The following is a 17,348-nucleotide window of genomic DNA, read 5'->3' as shown; positions in this document are numbered from 1 at the left end:
AATACATCGAAAGGAAAAAGGGATTATCATCAAATCACTGAGAGAGAGGATCAACAGAAGATCATTTTTCACAAAAGTTTACTGAAAACTTGTTTTCTGAAGATCCTTTGAAGATCACATCTTGTACAGTGTTTCTGAAGATTATTTTTGATCTACATTGTTAAAAGAGAAGATCACCGTGATTCTACATTCGAGGGGGAGAATGCTAGAAGATCTTTCTCAACAGTTGATCGCTTGAAGATTACAAGTTGAAGATTTCATTTGAAGAAGACATATTGTGCATAAAGTTTCAAAGTTCAAACAAGGACTCAAAGCGCAAAATTTTCTTTCAAGTCTGAATACAAAGGAAGAGAATGTTAGGACTGAGAAATCAGTATTAATTGTATTCGTCTTGAAAGTTTATAAATCGTCTATAATTGTAAAAGTCAGCGTGTTTGACTTTTCTTTAGAGGTTTGACTTTGACTTGTCTTTAGTTTGTTGACCATATAAATAGTGGTTAGTTCTTTGTAATTAGAGTAAGAGGAGCTCATTTGTAATATTTTCATACGTAAAGAGAATTTGACTGAATTGTAAAGTTTGACCTTTTCTCTCATCTTCATATTGTGTTTTTAAGTTCCATATCTAGATCTGCCATTGATGTTGTGATGTTAATGAAGATTGATCAGTAAATTTGGACTCACAACGTTTTACATAATTATTGGAATAAAGTGAAATCTTTGGCACTCAAGATTATTCTTTGAATGTTCATACATTGTTCTTGAGTGTTCATCATTTTATTCATTCAAACACTATAATTTGGTTATTCTTAACTTAATTATTAGTGTTATTGCGAGATCTGAGATCAACACTTTATATTAATCGAACTTGATTTTTATATATCAAACTCAATTAAATCGGCAAGATTACGAATCAACAAAGGTGGGAACACGTTTTATCCACTGTGTGAACACATACGATTCATAACTATGAATCTCCATTCTTGAATTAATCCTGATTGAAGAGAATTACTGGTTAATACCAATAAAATACAATAGATCAATTTTTTTTCTAAAATGTAATTCATTGATTATTTTAAAATTAAAAATAATCCATAATCCAAATCACTTCTTATTTTTTTAACTAACTAATATCCTTGTAATCCTTTGTCAATTTTTCAATTTTTTAGGGTGTTAAAACATCTCGGGTCATATTGTTCAAAAAAGAAATTTTGGGGGATTTTAGCCGGTCGAACAAAACTTTCCCCATTTAAGGAAAATCAACGGGATGACATGTGCCTAGCTCTTTTCAAAACCCTAGCTTCAAGTACTCCAATTCTCCCTCAAAATATTTCTCCCAAAATCTCTGATCCATTTATCATCAGATTATCCAAAACGAAAACTCAAAACACACAAAATTTGATCGCGAATTTGATGGGCACGATCATCAGACTTTCCAAATCAAAAACCCCAATTCCAAGGACATCATTTACTTCTACAACCAGCTCGTCCATCTCCTCAACCAACACGGTAAATGCGTCACATGAATTCAAGATCACCGGATATGAGTCCTCGAAAGGGATGGGTGTTGGAAAGTACATAGCGTCGGAGTCTTTCACTGTCGGCGGACATACGTGGGCGATATATTTCTATCCGGATGGAAAGAGCCCAGAGGACAACTCAACCTACGTTTCTTTGTTTATAGCGCTGGCGAGCGATGCAACTGATGTTAGAGCTTTATTTGAGTTATCGTTGATGGATCAGAGTGGGAAGGGAAGGCATAAAGTTCATACCCATTTTGGGAGGGTGTTGGATGCTGGTCCCTACACACTCAAGTACCGCGGAAGCATGTGGTGAGCTAGCTTCATGTGCTATTATTTATTATATTTCGTTTTTCTATGGCATCGTTCCCACAATCAAGTACCGTGGAAGCATGTGGTGAGCTTAGCAAATTAAAAGTCATGTGTTGGTGAAAGATATGAAGCACTACATCTCTTCCCATTTTCCCGTGAAAATAAGTTACATTTTGACTTCTAATTTCCAACAGCATCAAAGCTATGAAAACTATCGAAGTTAGTGCCAAAGTAAACAATTTTGTTGGGTTAGAAGAGAATGTCGTAACAGACTAACAGGGAGGACCAGAGAAAATATGCAGTAAATAATATGTTTGTCCATAAAAAATGGTTCGTGACGAGGGAGTGTCATTACAGGTAGAAAGAAACCCATTAAATCAAATGTTTCTTCTATTATAGGAGCAGTGATGAATCTGATTTGTCGACCCGATCACGAGTGAATAGAAAATCGAAAACGTACATAGCAGTTTGCGGGGCTTTTGGTCGGTTTTATCTACTAATAATGAATTTTCTTTAGAATTCGGATAGTTGGAACAGTTCCCTATCAATGAAACCCTTCAATGAAGAAGGTACCTGCGCTTCGTGTTTCTCAGTGTTGTCAGCAGGGAATCCAGCTCAGATGTGAGCGAGGGTATCTTCTTTGGTGGATTTTATAGATTTGCCAATCAACATATCACTTATTAACCTGAAACTTGATATGGATTCTCAATTTGTGAAGAAATTGTTTATTACATTAGCCCTGTGTGACAAGTATTGTCAAGAACGTAATGTGTGTCAAGTTGAGCTGACTTAGTTAACATGAGGTTTAGTCGTTGGATCAATGTGTAGTATCATTCTTGGTGCCTATTGGTTTAACCTACAAAGCATATTCCTGGGAAGGCCACTTGATGTAATAGAATCATAGACTTTCCCACAACATTGAGAGCAGGGCTTACAAACTGACACTGAGATGGAAGCAGGCTGACAAGCGGTGACAACCCTACCTAGGTTTACCAACAACGACGTTCGAGAGCAGGGGTTACAAATCTACATCGAGATGTAAGCAGAGTGACCGCAAGAATAGTACGTGTGAAAAGTCAGCTTTGATACCATTTAACAGGATGAATTTTTAATTCTGAGATGTATATGAGTATATCATTAATTATTAGAATCTCCCTATTTATATACCTAGGTTACAAGATTCCTCATCAATAATAAGTTAATAACTCTCCAATAATAGGGATTAACGTTATTTAGCTAATTTGGATCAACATTATCAAGCTAATCTGATATACATACACAAAGCTGACAGTTCTACTCTTATTATAATTGCTCATATGCCAACACATAAAAATCTTATCTTTAACTTGTTGGTAGTCTTTCACTATGAATAATTTGTCGGCTTTTTGATTATTTCATCTGTATCACTATTTGATTGCTTTCTTCCAAGCAGCAGTGTCATGTTAATGGCATCAGAATCTGATTGTTTGTAGTGGATGGCTGTGGTCTGTCTAGGAAATAATTGCCACTACTATAATTACTTAGGAAATTATACTCAGAGTAGTGGATAGCTGTGGTCTGTCTAGATCATGATTCATGATACATGAATAACCTGCTCATTATAGAGTTGGTACGTATACAGTTTCATATGATAATGTTTATGCATCTTGAACTACTAGCAATCCTGTTCAACTAGGATACCCTTGACACATTTTTAATTTTATTTGTATAATGAAGTAGGCGTTCTTTAATTAGCTTCACCTACCTAAATTGGAGCGATCCCATGTCAGGCTGTTGTTCTCTTCTTCTGTCAAAGGTAAAGAGCAAGACATCGATTTCTAACTGGAGAATCTACTTGATGCCACAGGGGTTACAAGCGTTTTCTAAGAAGAACTGTTTTGGAAACATCAGATTATCTCAAGGATGATTGTCTTTTGGTTAAGTGCACCGTTGGTGTTGTTAAATCATGTACAGAGGGACCTCAGATTTTCAGTATATGTTCACCACCATCTGATATCTGTCAGCATTTCGGACATCTCTTGGAAAGTGGAGAGCTGACAGATGTAAACCTCGAAGTTGATGGGGAAGTGTTTCGGGCACACAAGTTAGTACTTGCTGCACGTTCTCCTGTGTTCAAAGCACAACTGTTTGGTCCAATGAAGGATAACAACACAGAGTGTATTAATATACAAGAAATAAAAGCTCCAGTTTTTAAGGTTTACCTTCTTGTTCAAATTCTACCTTACTTTATGTGGCTTTATATTTGTTGCTAGCATGCAGTACGTTCCATATTCTACTTGTGTTTTATATATTATAGCTTTCTTCTTCCCTCCACTTTTTGTAGGCAATAACATTATTAAATTTGAACTATGTACTTCATTTATCATGCTTTGATGGGACTGAAATTTTAGTCAACTCTTTCTAGTGGCCAAATTTTATAAATCGAGTTGTGTGCGGTTTTTACAATTTAAAGAACATTGGCTTCAAACAGTGCCAAAGATTTGTGTAAGATTACTATTCTTTCTCCAACATGTGTCTCCAAATTTTATTGTAGATTTTTGCCCCTCAATCTTTAAATGAAAGAGAAAACATTTTGATTGTGAGGTTAAAAGGGCAAATTCAAGTATTATATGGATTTGGTTGTACATTTTAGAACCGACAATTTGTAATTGTATCATTTTTTCTAATAGATTTCAATATGACCATGAAATGGTTCTGAAATAACTGCTAAAAGTATTTTAGGCATCTGAATAATTTCGAAGTTTGAATTCTGACTGTATTGTCAAATCTAGTTTTTCTTTCATTGGCCAAATGGAGTTTCTAATGCATTCTTAGCAGTAGAGTTGGACTACAAAAGCGAGTTTTAGGCCATTGTATGTTTAAACATTTCATCTTTGCAGTCTTTAATTGACGTTTCTTGCCTTATCTACATAGATAGTTGTACGTTCATAAATTTCACTACTTTAATATTACTTAAACACAACATGGATGGATGTGAATTTGTTATATCTCATTTCCTTTTTCTTTCTCGAAGGAGGATAATGCAAAATTTATTCTTATGTGTTATTAACAACTAATTTGCTGGAATTTTATTGAGCTTGCCTTTCTCCAAAATCTATTTATTTATTTTGGATTACGATATTGATGGACCAAGGTTTTAAAGTACGGAATTGTGAGGCGAGGCGTTGTCCTCCGGCGAGGCAAAGGTGGTCCGAGACGGGAAATAAAAATAAGTAAAAGTATTTATATATATATATATATATATATAATAATAATAATATTTATAATCATAATAATGTTAATAAAATCTCAAAAATATATTAATACATCTAATTCGGAATAGAGGATTTTATTTTTATTTATTATTAGCAACAAATTAAAGTAACACATGTCAAGTTAACAAAGAAAGGTTCAATTTAAAATTTGAATACAACAGATACAAGTTCCGAGAGGAGCATGTACAAGCTTCAGAAGCAGCACTTATAGCATATAAGTGGGAATGCAACACTTAAAATATAAGGATCCATACTTTTTGACTTGAAATATGAGCATGACTGAGGAATATAATTTTGAAGAGTGGAGCCGTATTTTTTGACTTGAGAATATGTCTTAGGGGTAGAGATTGTAGGGTTTCAACTTTTCATGTAATAAAGGTGCAACTCAAAATAGAGGCATATGCCTCACTATTGCTCACCGCCTCACCGTATCTGCCTTACTCCGTTGAGGCGTCCTTCCCAAGAATGCCATGGGAGCCTCAAGGCGTAAGCCTCTTCCGCTTTTTACAACCGTGGATGGAGCTGATAACTGATACCACTGCCTAACCTCTAATACTTTTGTAACATTATATGTTTTGTATTGCTTAACCTTCTTGTTAATTCTTTATTCTTTGTGCTCACCCAATCTTGGCAAGCACTTACCTCCTTGGTTGCTGACGAGCACCCATATCTGAGTGGGAAGATTGTATAAACATTACCATGTCTTTGTCCAAATTTTAGACATCCACGCATTTGGGACGATCACAAAATGCTTTATAATTTGGAGGTGTAATGATGAATCAGAGAGATATGTGGCTGTTTCTTTGTGTTTTTGTGAAAATAGAAACTACTTGCGGGAGGACACGTGGATAAATGGAACTTAAAGATCCAATATGCACGTTGAAATTTTGATTGGTCCATGTTAGCTCTATCACATGTGCATTTTTAAAATGGTCGATTCCCTGCCAAGTATAAATACAAGTGAAGAATTCGTCTCTAATCTACAAGTGATGCTTACTGATAGGTGTGGCTTTAATTGAAATAGTTAGTTTTGTTTTTTCTGCTTGCATGTATTGACTATTACCTATAAATAGGTTGGGTTATCCTCATTTGAAAGAATAATCCCAATTTCGTAAATAAGATTCCATCAATTTCCCGGTTCTTCCAAAACTCTCTCTACATCGCTTTCTCTAATTTCTTGACAAACTAGTATCAGAGTGTTAGGGTTTCTTCCAATCGCTAATCGCTAAACTCCTTAGTCGCTTTTTCTGGAATCGTTTTTGCTAATTGTTTTTCTGTGGGCAATCGATTGAGTCAATTTGGTGTCCGATTCAAGGTGGAGCTTCTCGATTATGAAATCGATGGTGTAAATTGACGGATTCAGCAGTCAATTTAAGGAAAACGACAACAAGAGTCAAATCTCTATAATTCATCGGTCTAAATTGATTCTTCTACAATCAATTTCGTTGTTGAGCATTCAATTGACTTGTGTCCACCAATCAAACTTGATGTTTTGATTTCTTGAATGGTCGATTTCTGGGGATCAATTTTTGAATACCCATTTTGGACAACCAATTTAGAAATTACCGACTCAATTGAAGATTAGTTTGGATATTTGTTCTTGATTTCTCAGCATTGAATCTTGTACCATAGTTCTTTTTCAAGATTTCAGAAAATGCCTTCACAAATGATCAAGATAGACAAGTTTACTAGAAATAACAACTTCAGCTTATGGAGAATTAAGATGAGAGCTCTCCTAAAACAAGAAGGTATCTGGTTTCCCTTGGCTGGTGAAAGGCCTGAAGATATGGCCGAATCTGAGTTTGCACAACAAGATGAGAAGGCTCACTCTACCATATTGTTGTCTTTGGCAGATGAGGTGATTTATGAAGTTGTCGGTGAGGAGACTGGTGGGTCTTTATGGCTGAAAGTAGAGAGTCTCTACATGACCAAGTCTTTAACGAACAAGTTGTTAAAGCAAAGGTTATTCTCATTACGAATGAAGGAGGGAATGCCTTTGAAGGAACATCTTGACGAGTTAAACTCCATTCTTATGGATTTGAAGAATGTTGAAGTCAAGATTGAAGATGAGGATGCCACCCTCATCTTATTGGTTTCATTGCCCACTTCATATGAAAATTTTGTCAACTTGTTCGTTGTTGGTAGGGACACAATTACTACGGAAGAAGTTCGTTCAAGTTTGCACCCACGAGAGTTACGCCATAAAGCTTCAGGAAGTAGTTCCGAAAGCCAATCAGTAGGCTTGTCGGTGGTAAACGGAGATAGAGACAAATGTAGAGATAAAGGCCGAGAGAAAGGAAAAGGGAAGAGGAAAAGTAGAGGCCGATCAAGATCGAAGACTAGAGGTCCAAGTGGAAACCCAAGGGATGGCTGCCACTATTGTGAAGAACTGGGTCATTGGAAAAATGAGTGTCCAAAACTGAAGACAAAATGATCCACTGCTGTAGCAAAAGATGATTCGGGTTCGGAGGCTGATTTGGTGCTCACGGTGGTTGACTGCAAAAGTCAGTCAGGGGTATGGATTATTGATTCCGCATGTTCATTTTACATGACACCACATATGGATTGGTTCAACACTTATGATAAGATTGCAATCGGAAATGTCTTGATGGGAAATGACATGTCGTGCAATGTTGTTGGAATTGGATCGGTGAGCATTAAATTGCATGATGGGACAGTGAGAACTCTAACAGATGTTTGTCATGTACCCGGGTTGAACAAAAACTTAATCTCTTTCGGAGTGTTCGACTCAAAAGGCTTCAAGTACACCGGTGAGGGTGGAGTAATTCGGGTCACTGAGGGTGCATTAGTAGTGATGAAAGGAGTCAAGAGAGGTACCTTGTATGTGCTTGAAGGTAGCACGGTTGTCGGATCAGCAACTACAACCCTTAATCCTGTAGAGAATGAGTCAGATTTGACACGTCTGTGGTACATGAGGCTAGGGCATGTTAGTGAGAAAGGCATGGTAATTCTCAGCATGAGAGGACTTCTTGGAGGTCATAGAGTTGCTGAATTGGACTTTTGTGAGCATTGCATCTTTGGAAAACAAAGGAGAGTGAGTTTTTCAAAAGCTATTCATACAACCAAGTCGACTTTAGATTACCTTCACGCTGATTGTTGGGGTCCCTAGCAAGTTTCTTCACTTGGTGGTGGTCGTTACTTCCTCTCAATTATTGACAACTACTCTAGGATGACTTGGGTATTTGTCGTGAAGCATAAGAGTGAGTCATTTTAGAAGTTCAAAGATTGGAAAGTTATCGTTGAAAATCAAGTTGGGAAGAAGATAAAGCGGCTGCGAATGGTCAACGGATTGGAGTTCTGTTCATGTGAGTTTGATCGGTTTTGTAAAGATGAAGGAATTGCAAGGCACCGAACGGTTAGGCACATTCCACAACAGAATGGAGTAGCCGAAAGGATGGATAAAACATTGCTGGAAAGAGAGGGATGTGTGCTGTCATATGCAGGGTTGACTAGAAGTTTTTGGACAGAAGCTTTAAATACGGTTTGCTACTTGGTGAATAGATCCCCGCCAACAGCAATTGATTGTAAAACTCCTATTGAGGTGTGGTCCGGTAAGCCGGTCGATTACACGGGCTTAAGAATATTTGGTTGTCCTTCATACTACCATGTTAGTGAAGGAAAATTGGAACCAAGATCAAAGAAGGGGCTATTTATGGGATACAGAATTGGAGTAAAGGGTTACATAGTTTGGTCTTTTGATAAAAGAAAGGTGATTCTCAGCCGTGACGTAGTGTTTGTTGAGGAGAATATGTTACGTGGCGTGAGGTATTCATCTACTCCAAGTGTTCAAGAGGAGAGTGTGTTCGAACAAGCAATTGATTGTAAAACTTCTATTGAGGTGTGGTCTGGTAAGCCGGTCGATTACACGGGCTTAGGAATATTTGGTTGTCCTTCATACTACCATGTTAGTGAAGGAAAATTGGAACCAAGATCAAAGAAGGGGCTATTTATGGGATACAGAGTTGGAGTAAAGGGTTACATAATTTGGTCTCTTGATAATAGAAAGGTGATTCTCAGCCGTGACGTAGTGTTTGATGAGGAGAGTATGTTATGTGGCGTGAGGTATTCATCTACTCCAAGTGTTCAAGAGGAGAGTGTGTCCGAACAGGTGGAGTACGAGTTAAATGATCCCGATGAAGGCGAGAATATTGCTAGACAGCACAATAAATTGCCTTAAATTGAACCTGTTGTGCCCGAAAATCATCACCAACCTGCAGAATTCCGATCTACAACATTAGATAAGCCCTGAAGACAAGTTGGTTTGCCAATTCGATATGGTTTTGATGACATGGTAGCCTATGCTCTGCAAGTTGCTGTAGAAATGGAGTTCTTTGAGCCATCTACTAACAAAGACGCAATCACAACGAATGAGGCTGATGTGTGGATAACAACCATGAGTGAAGAGATGGAATCCCTTCACAAGAATAGAACTTGGGAATTAGTGAAGTTACCTCAAGGCAGAAAAGTTGTGACCTGTAAGTGGAAAACGGGGCTGCCAGGAGCTGAAAGTGTGAGATACAAGGCCCGTTTGGTGGCTAGAGGTTATAGGCAAGAGCAAAGGGTTGATTATAATGAAAATTTCTCGCTGGTGGTGCGTCATACATCCATTCGGGTGTTGTTGGCACTAGTAGCACAAGCAAATTTGGAGTTGGAACAATTGGACGCCAAAATGGCTTTCTTACATGGTGAGCTTGAAGAGGAAATCAATATGGGTTAGCCGGAGGGTTTTGTAGCTCAAGGTAAAGAAAGCTATGTTTGTAAGCTCTAGAAATCGCTTTATGGGTTAAAGCAATCTCCGAGACAGTGCTATAAACGTTTTGACAGCTGTATGGTGAGTCATGGTTTTACTAGAAGCCCTTATGATTGCTGTATATATCATAAGAAAGGTGCTGATAGGTCACATGTGTATCTGCTACTTTATGTGGATTATATGTTAGTAACGGCTCGTGATATGGCTGAAATTAAGAAGTTAAAGACTTTAATTCTGAGTTTGACATGAAAGATTTGGGGGCTGCTCGAAAGATTCTCAGTATGGAGATTATTCGAGATAGATCTAGACGTAAACTTTCTTGTCCCAGAAAAGTTACATTTTGAAGATACTTTCTCGATTTCATATGGCTTCTGCAAAGCCTGTGAGCACACCTTCATCATCAAATTTCAGATTATCAGTGGCTTTGGCACCTCAAACAGAGGTTGAGGTGGAGTATGAGTAAAGTTCCTTATTCTAATGTTGTAGAAAGTCTTATGTATGTCATGGTCTGCACTAGACCTGACATAACTCATGCTGTTAGTGTTGTTTTGCGCTACATGGCTTATCCGGGGAAAGAACATTGGGTTGCCGTGAAACGTATTTTTCGTTACCTCAAAGGCACAACTGATGTAGGTCTCATTTACGGAGGAGAAGGAGATTGTATTGTGGCTGGATCTTCAGATTTTGATTATGCAGCTGACCTTGATACACGGAGGTCATTAACGGGATATGTGTTCACTGTTGGAGATGCCTTAGTTAGCTGGAAAGCGACGTTACAGTCTTCTGTTGCTTTGTCTACAACAAAGGCTGAATATATGGCTCTTATGGAGGCTGCAAAAGAAGGGATTTGGTTGAAAGGCATGGAGATCTTGGGTTTCATCAAGATCAGACTGTAGTTTTTTGTGACAACCTGAGTGCTCTTTGTCTTGCAAAAGACCAGGTGCATCATGAGAGAACGAAACATACAGATGTTCGTTATCACTTTATACGTTCGGAAAGGAGAATTAAAGTGAAGAAAGTGAGGAGTGATGACAATCTAGCTGATGCACTGACGAAACCCGTTTCTTTGAATAAGTTTAGACATTGTTTAGATCTCCTAAGCATTGATAGCCGAAAGTAACATGTTTTTTCTGTACTAGAATTAAAGCCACGGTGGAGATTTGTTAGGTGTGACTTTAATTGAAATAGTTAGTTTTGTTTTTCTGCTTGCATGTATTGACTATTACCTATAAATAGGTTGGGTTATCCTCATCTGAAAGAATAATTCCAATTTCGTAAATAAGATTCCTTCAATTTCTCAGTTCTTTCAAAATTCTTTCTACATCGCTTTCTCTAATTTCTTGACACTTGCCACAACACACATTCTCCTTTTTGAAGAATTCCCTCCTAAATTTTAAAAAATACAAGTGATTTGAATTCCAACAGAGAACATAAGTTTTTCCATCATGCTCATCTCAGACGTACTTTGCATAAGTCTAGAAAAGTTCTCACAAAGACATTGGTAGAACCAAATATTATCTAATATTTTCTCCCGCTCACTTAACTGTTGATCAACCGATTGAAAACGAGAAGCCTCTTTAGTGTACCTTGATAACGGAGGAGGGTCCCGCCTATAAAGTACTCGGAAAGGAGAGGTCTCGAGTGCCGTATGATACGCTTTGTTATAAGAGAACTTTGCCCATGGCAGCCATTTGCTTTAATTTTTCTAGGTTTCCGAGACCCAAACCTCAAGTATTGTTCCAAACCTTTGGTCACCACTTCTTCCTAACCATCCGTTTGAGGGTGGTAAGCAGAACTGTATTTTAGCCTTATACTCTACAGTTTGAACAACTCCTTCCAGAAATTACTTACGAAAATTTTATCTCGATTTAAAACAATATCCCCCAGTATCCCATGCAATCTGGCAATTTCTTTGGAGAACACTTCTGTTACTGTTTGCACTGTAAAGGGATGTTTCAGACCCGCAAAAGGAGCATATTTGCTCAATAGGTCCATGAGTATTAAGATTGTACTCATTCTATTTGATCTCTTGTACTCATTCTATTTGATCTCGGTAGCCCTTCCATGAAATTTGTTGAGAGTTCTTCCCATATCGGCAAAGGCAAAGCCAAAGGCTGCAACAACCCAACCGGTGATCCACTCAAACTCTTGTTCGTTTGACATACCTTAAACTGTTTAACCAACTCCCCAATATCCCATGCTCTCTTCCTCGTAAAGGGGGCAACTCTTTTGGCATATTAAACACCCTCTCAAACTCTTCCGGTACTTGTTCCACTTCATCCTTTAGACTGTGTCTTCTAATGTCTGTAGAATCCATGATCCCAAATTCAATTAAGATCCCATGACCTTCTTGTTTCATCACCTTTCCCTTGGCTTTGAGTGAAGCTATCGATCTCCCCAACGCAGGATCACCCCTCACAGTAATTGTTTTCCCCTTTTACAGTGAACTTCATTACTTGTAACTCAAATTTGTATAAGTCGGCCCCAAGGTTTCCAACCATGGAACTCCAGTTATCACATTACTATTTTCTAATTGCAGTGGTAGAAATTCATCTATGATCTCTAGCCCTTGAATATGGATCACCACATTTCGACAAATCCCTCACCTTTCACTGCATTTCTTGTTTCCATTGTGATGCTACAATCCCTTGTACTCACGACCTTTAAGCACAACTTATCTACCACCCCTTTGGATATGAAATTATGGGTCAATCTACTGTCGATCAACACCACCACTTTCTGCTCTCCGATGATTCCTTCCATCTTCATCGTTCTGGATTTGTTATACCAATCATTGAATGATGTACTTCCACTGTGTTGTCCACTTCTATAACATCCGTCAAGTGTAGTTCCCTCGACTTCTTTCCCTTTAGTTTCATCACTGTCATCTTCCATCACCAACAACACACTTACTTCTATCTTCTTGCACTTGTGGCTGGGAGCATATTTCTCGTCACACCTAAAACAGAGACCTAACGCTCGTCTCTTCTATACTTCTTGATCAGACAACCTTCTAAACTCAATTTCGGTTTTCTCATTCTCAGGGGTTGTTAAACTTTAACTGTCCAATCCCCGATCCCTTATTATCTGAAGATAATCCCTTAGATCTCTTCGCCTATGTTGTTGATTTTTCCCTTCCAACAACCTGATTCTTCAATTCAATCTTCGATGCTAATTCCATAACGAAATTGGATTCATCATACGTAATTTTTCCTTAATTGCATTCTCTAGGCCATTAATAAACTAACTAAGGAATACTTCTTCTGGAATTCCCTCTACTCTGAGATACAACCCTCCTTTTTCAGTGCTAGAAATTCCTCACACGACGATCCAGCCCTATTGATCTAAATTGTCTCGGTAGCAACAATTTCAGATCCTCCCATCTCGTTATCGGATGTCTTTTGTTCTCTCATTGAAACCACTTCAAAGCATCTCCCTCAAAAGAGATCACCGGTACCTCAAACTTTTCCTCCTTATTCGATTGGTTTAATGAAAAATAGCGTTCCGTTTTGAAAATCCAACCGTCCAGATCCTTGCCATCAAACGTCGGGATCTCAAGTTTCCTACCTGTCACGAGCAGAAATCGGGATGAATCTGCCGATTCTTTCCTCTCTGGCGTTTTTTTCCTGAAGCTGATTCTTTCTCCTCTTCTCTGTGCCTCTTCTTGTTGCTTAACCAACCAATCGATTTGTTTCATTAGTATTTGCATATCTTCCTTCATCAATCCCATATTTGATTCCACATCGTCCGCCCGATTGGCCACGCTTCTTGTCGCCAACGATCTCACCACTTTGATACCAATTTGTTATAAAATGGAAACAAAAGCATTCCAAATCTATATTAACCGAATGGTTACAGACTAATCTGACATTTGAGAGGTCAGATACTGTTGGGTCATTGACCAGCATCTTCTTTAATCGAAACGTTGCGTTGACTGCTAGAGCAGGTCATAGGTTCGAATTTCGCCTTCTCCATCAGCAATTGGTTTTGGTATAGTGGTAAGCCCTTGGATCCTAACATGTGGTATTAGAGCAGGTCACAGGTTCGAATCCCATGAGGTGCATGACAATGCCAAAGGCATGTTGTGCAACCATTGTCTTCTAGCAAAGATCTTGTTAGTGCCGGCAGATGTTGGGGAAGGGGGATTGTTGGGTCATTGACGACCATCTTTCTGAATTAAAACGTGGCATTGACTTCTAAGGAAATAAGTTGCGCCTTTTCCATCAGCAATTGCTTTTGGCGTAGTGGTAAGCGCTTGGATCCTAACAGATACTCTCCCAAACTCCCACTCAAGGAATTGCAAAGAGAATAGAATACCCCCCAACTTATCAGACTTCACTACATAATACCCTCCAACCATGACCTGGTCCAATTACAAAACTATCCTTATTCCTCCACTTATTCTATCACCTTCTATTCTTTAAGACTCATATTCTCTGCCGTACTTTCCCCTCCTCACATATGTGAACCAGATTGGAGGTTTAGCATAAATCCTGAGCTTTCTATTGACACCATGGACAGTGTTTTCTGCAACAATCTGTTTTTCTAATAAAGGCTCAACAATGTTAGTAAGAGTAAGTTGCTTTCTTACTGGGTTTAGGTTCACTATCTTCTTCTCTCAGATAATGACTTTCAGTATTAATAGATAGTTCACCGAGTTGTTTAGAAGTTGTTGCTGGAGTGTTAGTACTGCTGCCTTCATCTAAGCTAACATTGATGGTTTCTTCGATGGTGTTCAATCTTTGATTGAAAACTCAGAATGCTTTTGATGTCAGAGAATAACAAACAAAAATTCAAATTCATCAACTTTGGGTCAAACTTTCCCACGTAATCTCCAATGTTCAATATATAGCATACACACCCAAATACATGGAAAAAGCTAGTGTTTGGCTTACTACCATTGAAGAGTTTCTAGGCAGTCTTACCATGATGTCTGACAATGATAGACATGTTCTGGGTGAAATATGCAACGTTAACTGCTTCGGCTCAAATATTGGTGGGTAGACTTGTCTTGCTTAGCGTCGTGCGTGCATCTTCTTTCGGTTCTTTCTTTCAGCAGCATCATTTTGCTAGAGTGTGCATGGCGCTGAGAAGTTGAGACATGTATTTTTCTACAAGAGAAGTGGACAATGTTCTATTTCCAAATTCAAAATTCAATGCTATTACATTTCCCACATCTCTTAAGGTCTATGAAGATGTAATGATGATTTTGAAAGATTCGTGGCTTTTCTTTTATCGAGTGTTTTGTGAAAAGTGGAAACTACCTAGGGGAGGAGTGAGGAATTACAAAGTTGTTCAATGGCACAAAGGTTCTGAGGGGCTGTTTTGTTTCCCAGAATCTTAAGGAATTTGATGGAATTAGAATGACAAATTCCTTTTACCAAATTTCTTGATGTTTGGTTCATGGATTGAATTGATTGGATTCTGCCGAAGTCTGCGTTTGAGGGATTTGATCATTCTTTGGCATAAGTGAAGGCATTGAATTCCATTCATTGGCAAATGTAACATATTTTATAATTTTGTTTTGAAATGACAAAAATAACCTTTGCGTCCAATTTAACGAACACCCCCACCCCCGATGCCACCACCATCATTGCCACCAGCACCACCTCACGCACCCACCCCAGCCCACCCCTACCAACCATCACCTCCGCCACCACCATTGTTATGTTGCATCCTAGAGTAGCTATATTCAGAGGTATCATTGTTTCTAACTTGATACACCTCTCACTGCCAACTTGAGGCAAACTCTTTTAGATCAATTGGAATTCTCTAAAACTGCACAAGCTTTCTCTAAATCCCGTATGCGGGATTTAGCACTTAATCTGAAGTGGCCTGGGACTACTTTATATACAACATGGTATATTCTAATTTCGTTTACATAGTTTCAGGGGCTGCTGCGAGTTTGCTAAAATCATGGCAGTTTTGTCATTTATTTTGAGAGTAGGACGGCCCAGATCAATTTTATATATGGCCAAGACTTCTGTGTCTTGTACAATTTTACATCAAATGACTAGGTTGAAAACAATCACTTACAAGATGTTTAGTTTCTAACTATATATATAGTTGACGTCTCATGTAGTACTAGAATTCATTGGTTGTACAAATGGTGCTCTTTAGATTATATTAAATGGTTGATATTTGAAGCATAGTGTGGCTTGACTGTGTTTGACCATGATGTTTGGCAGGCTTTACTCCATTTTATATATTGGGATAAGCTCCCAGACATGGAAGAAGTTGTGGGTTTGAATCTGAAATTGGCTTCCACACTTATGGCCCAGCATCTGCTTGCAGCAGCCGATCAGTATGGCATTGAGAGGCTCCGGTTTCTCTGTGAAACTAGACTTTGTGAGGATGTTGCCATTAACACTGTAGCCACAACTTTAGCATTGGCAGAACAGCATCATTGTTTCCAGCTCAAATCTGTTTGCCTGAAATTTGTTGCGGAGCCTGAAAACCTCAAAGGTACTCTACTACAATCATCTGTTTGTCTGGTTGAAACTTTAAGAAATTTAATAAAAATTGGAATGTCATATTTGTAACTGGTTTCATGATGATTTAATTGAAAGAAGTTTGTGTATTTCTTTTTTGGGAACAAAGGTTTCTAGGCTTGGAGTACTTGCTCTCTTTTTCTCTTACTAGGGTCATTGTCCTTAAGTTTACATGAAGTGCTATCTTCTTTGATTTCCAAAAATTTATCGACATAAAAACCAGTTCAAAATAATAAATAATGCTTGTTGGAACCATATTCGACGTAATTCCACGCAAAATGAAAATGGTTTCTTGAACATGCCATGCTGATGCCAATTATATTACTGCTGTTGTTTATGTATTCAGCCGTGATGCAAAGCGATGGATTCGATTACTTAACACAGAGCTGCCCTTGTGTGATTACGGAGCTGTTGGAATATGTGGCTAGGATCAGAGAACACTCGGTCACATCTTACGGACGTGGGACTGGGAACGATGATGGCAGTGGCGCAGATGGGAGGCGTGTTCGACAAAGGATCTTCTGATGTTAATATGACGATGTATGTACCCTTCTTTGCCTTTCAAGTAAAAACCTCAGATTGTAATATAACCTGATCTGCTACCGCTATTTCTCCATCTGCAATGTTTTTGTATACCAAATTTATCGTAGTATTTGCGGGTTTCTACTCATGGGTGTATCTGAAGATCGGGTTGCAACCTCCCACTGCACTTTACTTTAACTGGTCTCAATGGCCTGGAGAAGATACCTTAACTGGTGGCTTTTGTTTTTTTGTTTTTCTCAAGTAGATTACTATTTCTTCGTTGTATTTATTTAATGAAATAAACGTGTTAAAACATAAAATGTTTTCTTCAATCAATTGATAGTGTGCAAATTGCATCAAATTGAAATAAACATCGTCTTAATTATTATTTTAGGAAACCAATTTTTAAAACAATGCAAGGTCAGGTATCTACTTAGGTATTGTTTGGTAAAAATAAGCTAATTTATAAGATATAGTTTTT

General features: G+C 38.1%; 1 protein-coding gene across 1 annotated transcript; it reads left to right on the top strand.

The window, feature by feature from the left end:
* Positions 1-1,285: 1,285 nt before the first annotated feature.
* On the top strand, positions 1,286-17,114 carry LOC112504746 (BTB/POZ and MATH domain-containing protein 2-like). The gene is made up of 4 exons (XM_025108693.1): positions 1,286-1,829; positions 3,676-4,024; positions 16,043-16,319; positions 16,692-17,114. The coding sequence occupies exons 1-4, from the start codon at positions 1,411-1,413 to the stop codon at positions 16,868-16,870; spliced, it is 1,224 nt and encodes a 407-aa protein (XP_024964461.1). The 5' UTR covers positions 1,286-1,410; the 3' UTR covers positions 16,871-17,114.
* Positions 17,115-17,348: the final 234 nt, after the last annotated feature.

Source organism: Cynara cardunculus (genome assembly GCF_001531365.2).
Source record: "Cynara cardunculus var. scolymus isolate 2C chromosome LG 2, CcrdV1, whole genome shotgun sequence".
Taxonomy (NCBI): domain Eukaryota; kingdom Viridiplantae; phylum Streptophyta; class Magnoliopsida; order Asterales; family Asteraceae; genus Cynara; species Cynara cardunculus.
The sequence above is the reverse complement of the archived record's forward strand: the minus strand, read 5'-3'. Positions and strand labels throughout refer to the sequence as shown.

Excerpts from the sequence above, each read along its gene's own strand:
- LOC112504746 (XM_025108693.1), top strand. The coding sequence starts at position 1,411 with ATGGGCACGATCATCAGACTTTCCAAATCAAAAACCCCAATTCCAAGG. Across the intron at positions 1,830-3,675 it reads AAGTACCGCGGAAGCATGTG|GGGTTACAAGCGTTTTCTAA; the intron begins GTGAGCTAGCTT and ends TTGATGCCACAG. Across the intron at positions 4,025-16,042 it reads TAAAAGCTCCAGTTTTTAAG|GCTTTACTCCATTTTATATA; the intron begins GTTTACCTTCTT and ends GATGTTTGGCAG.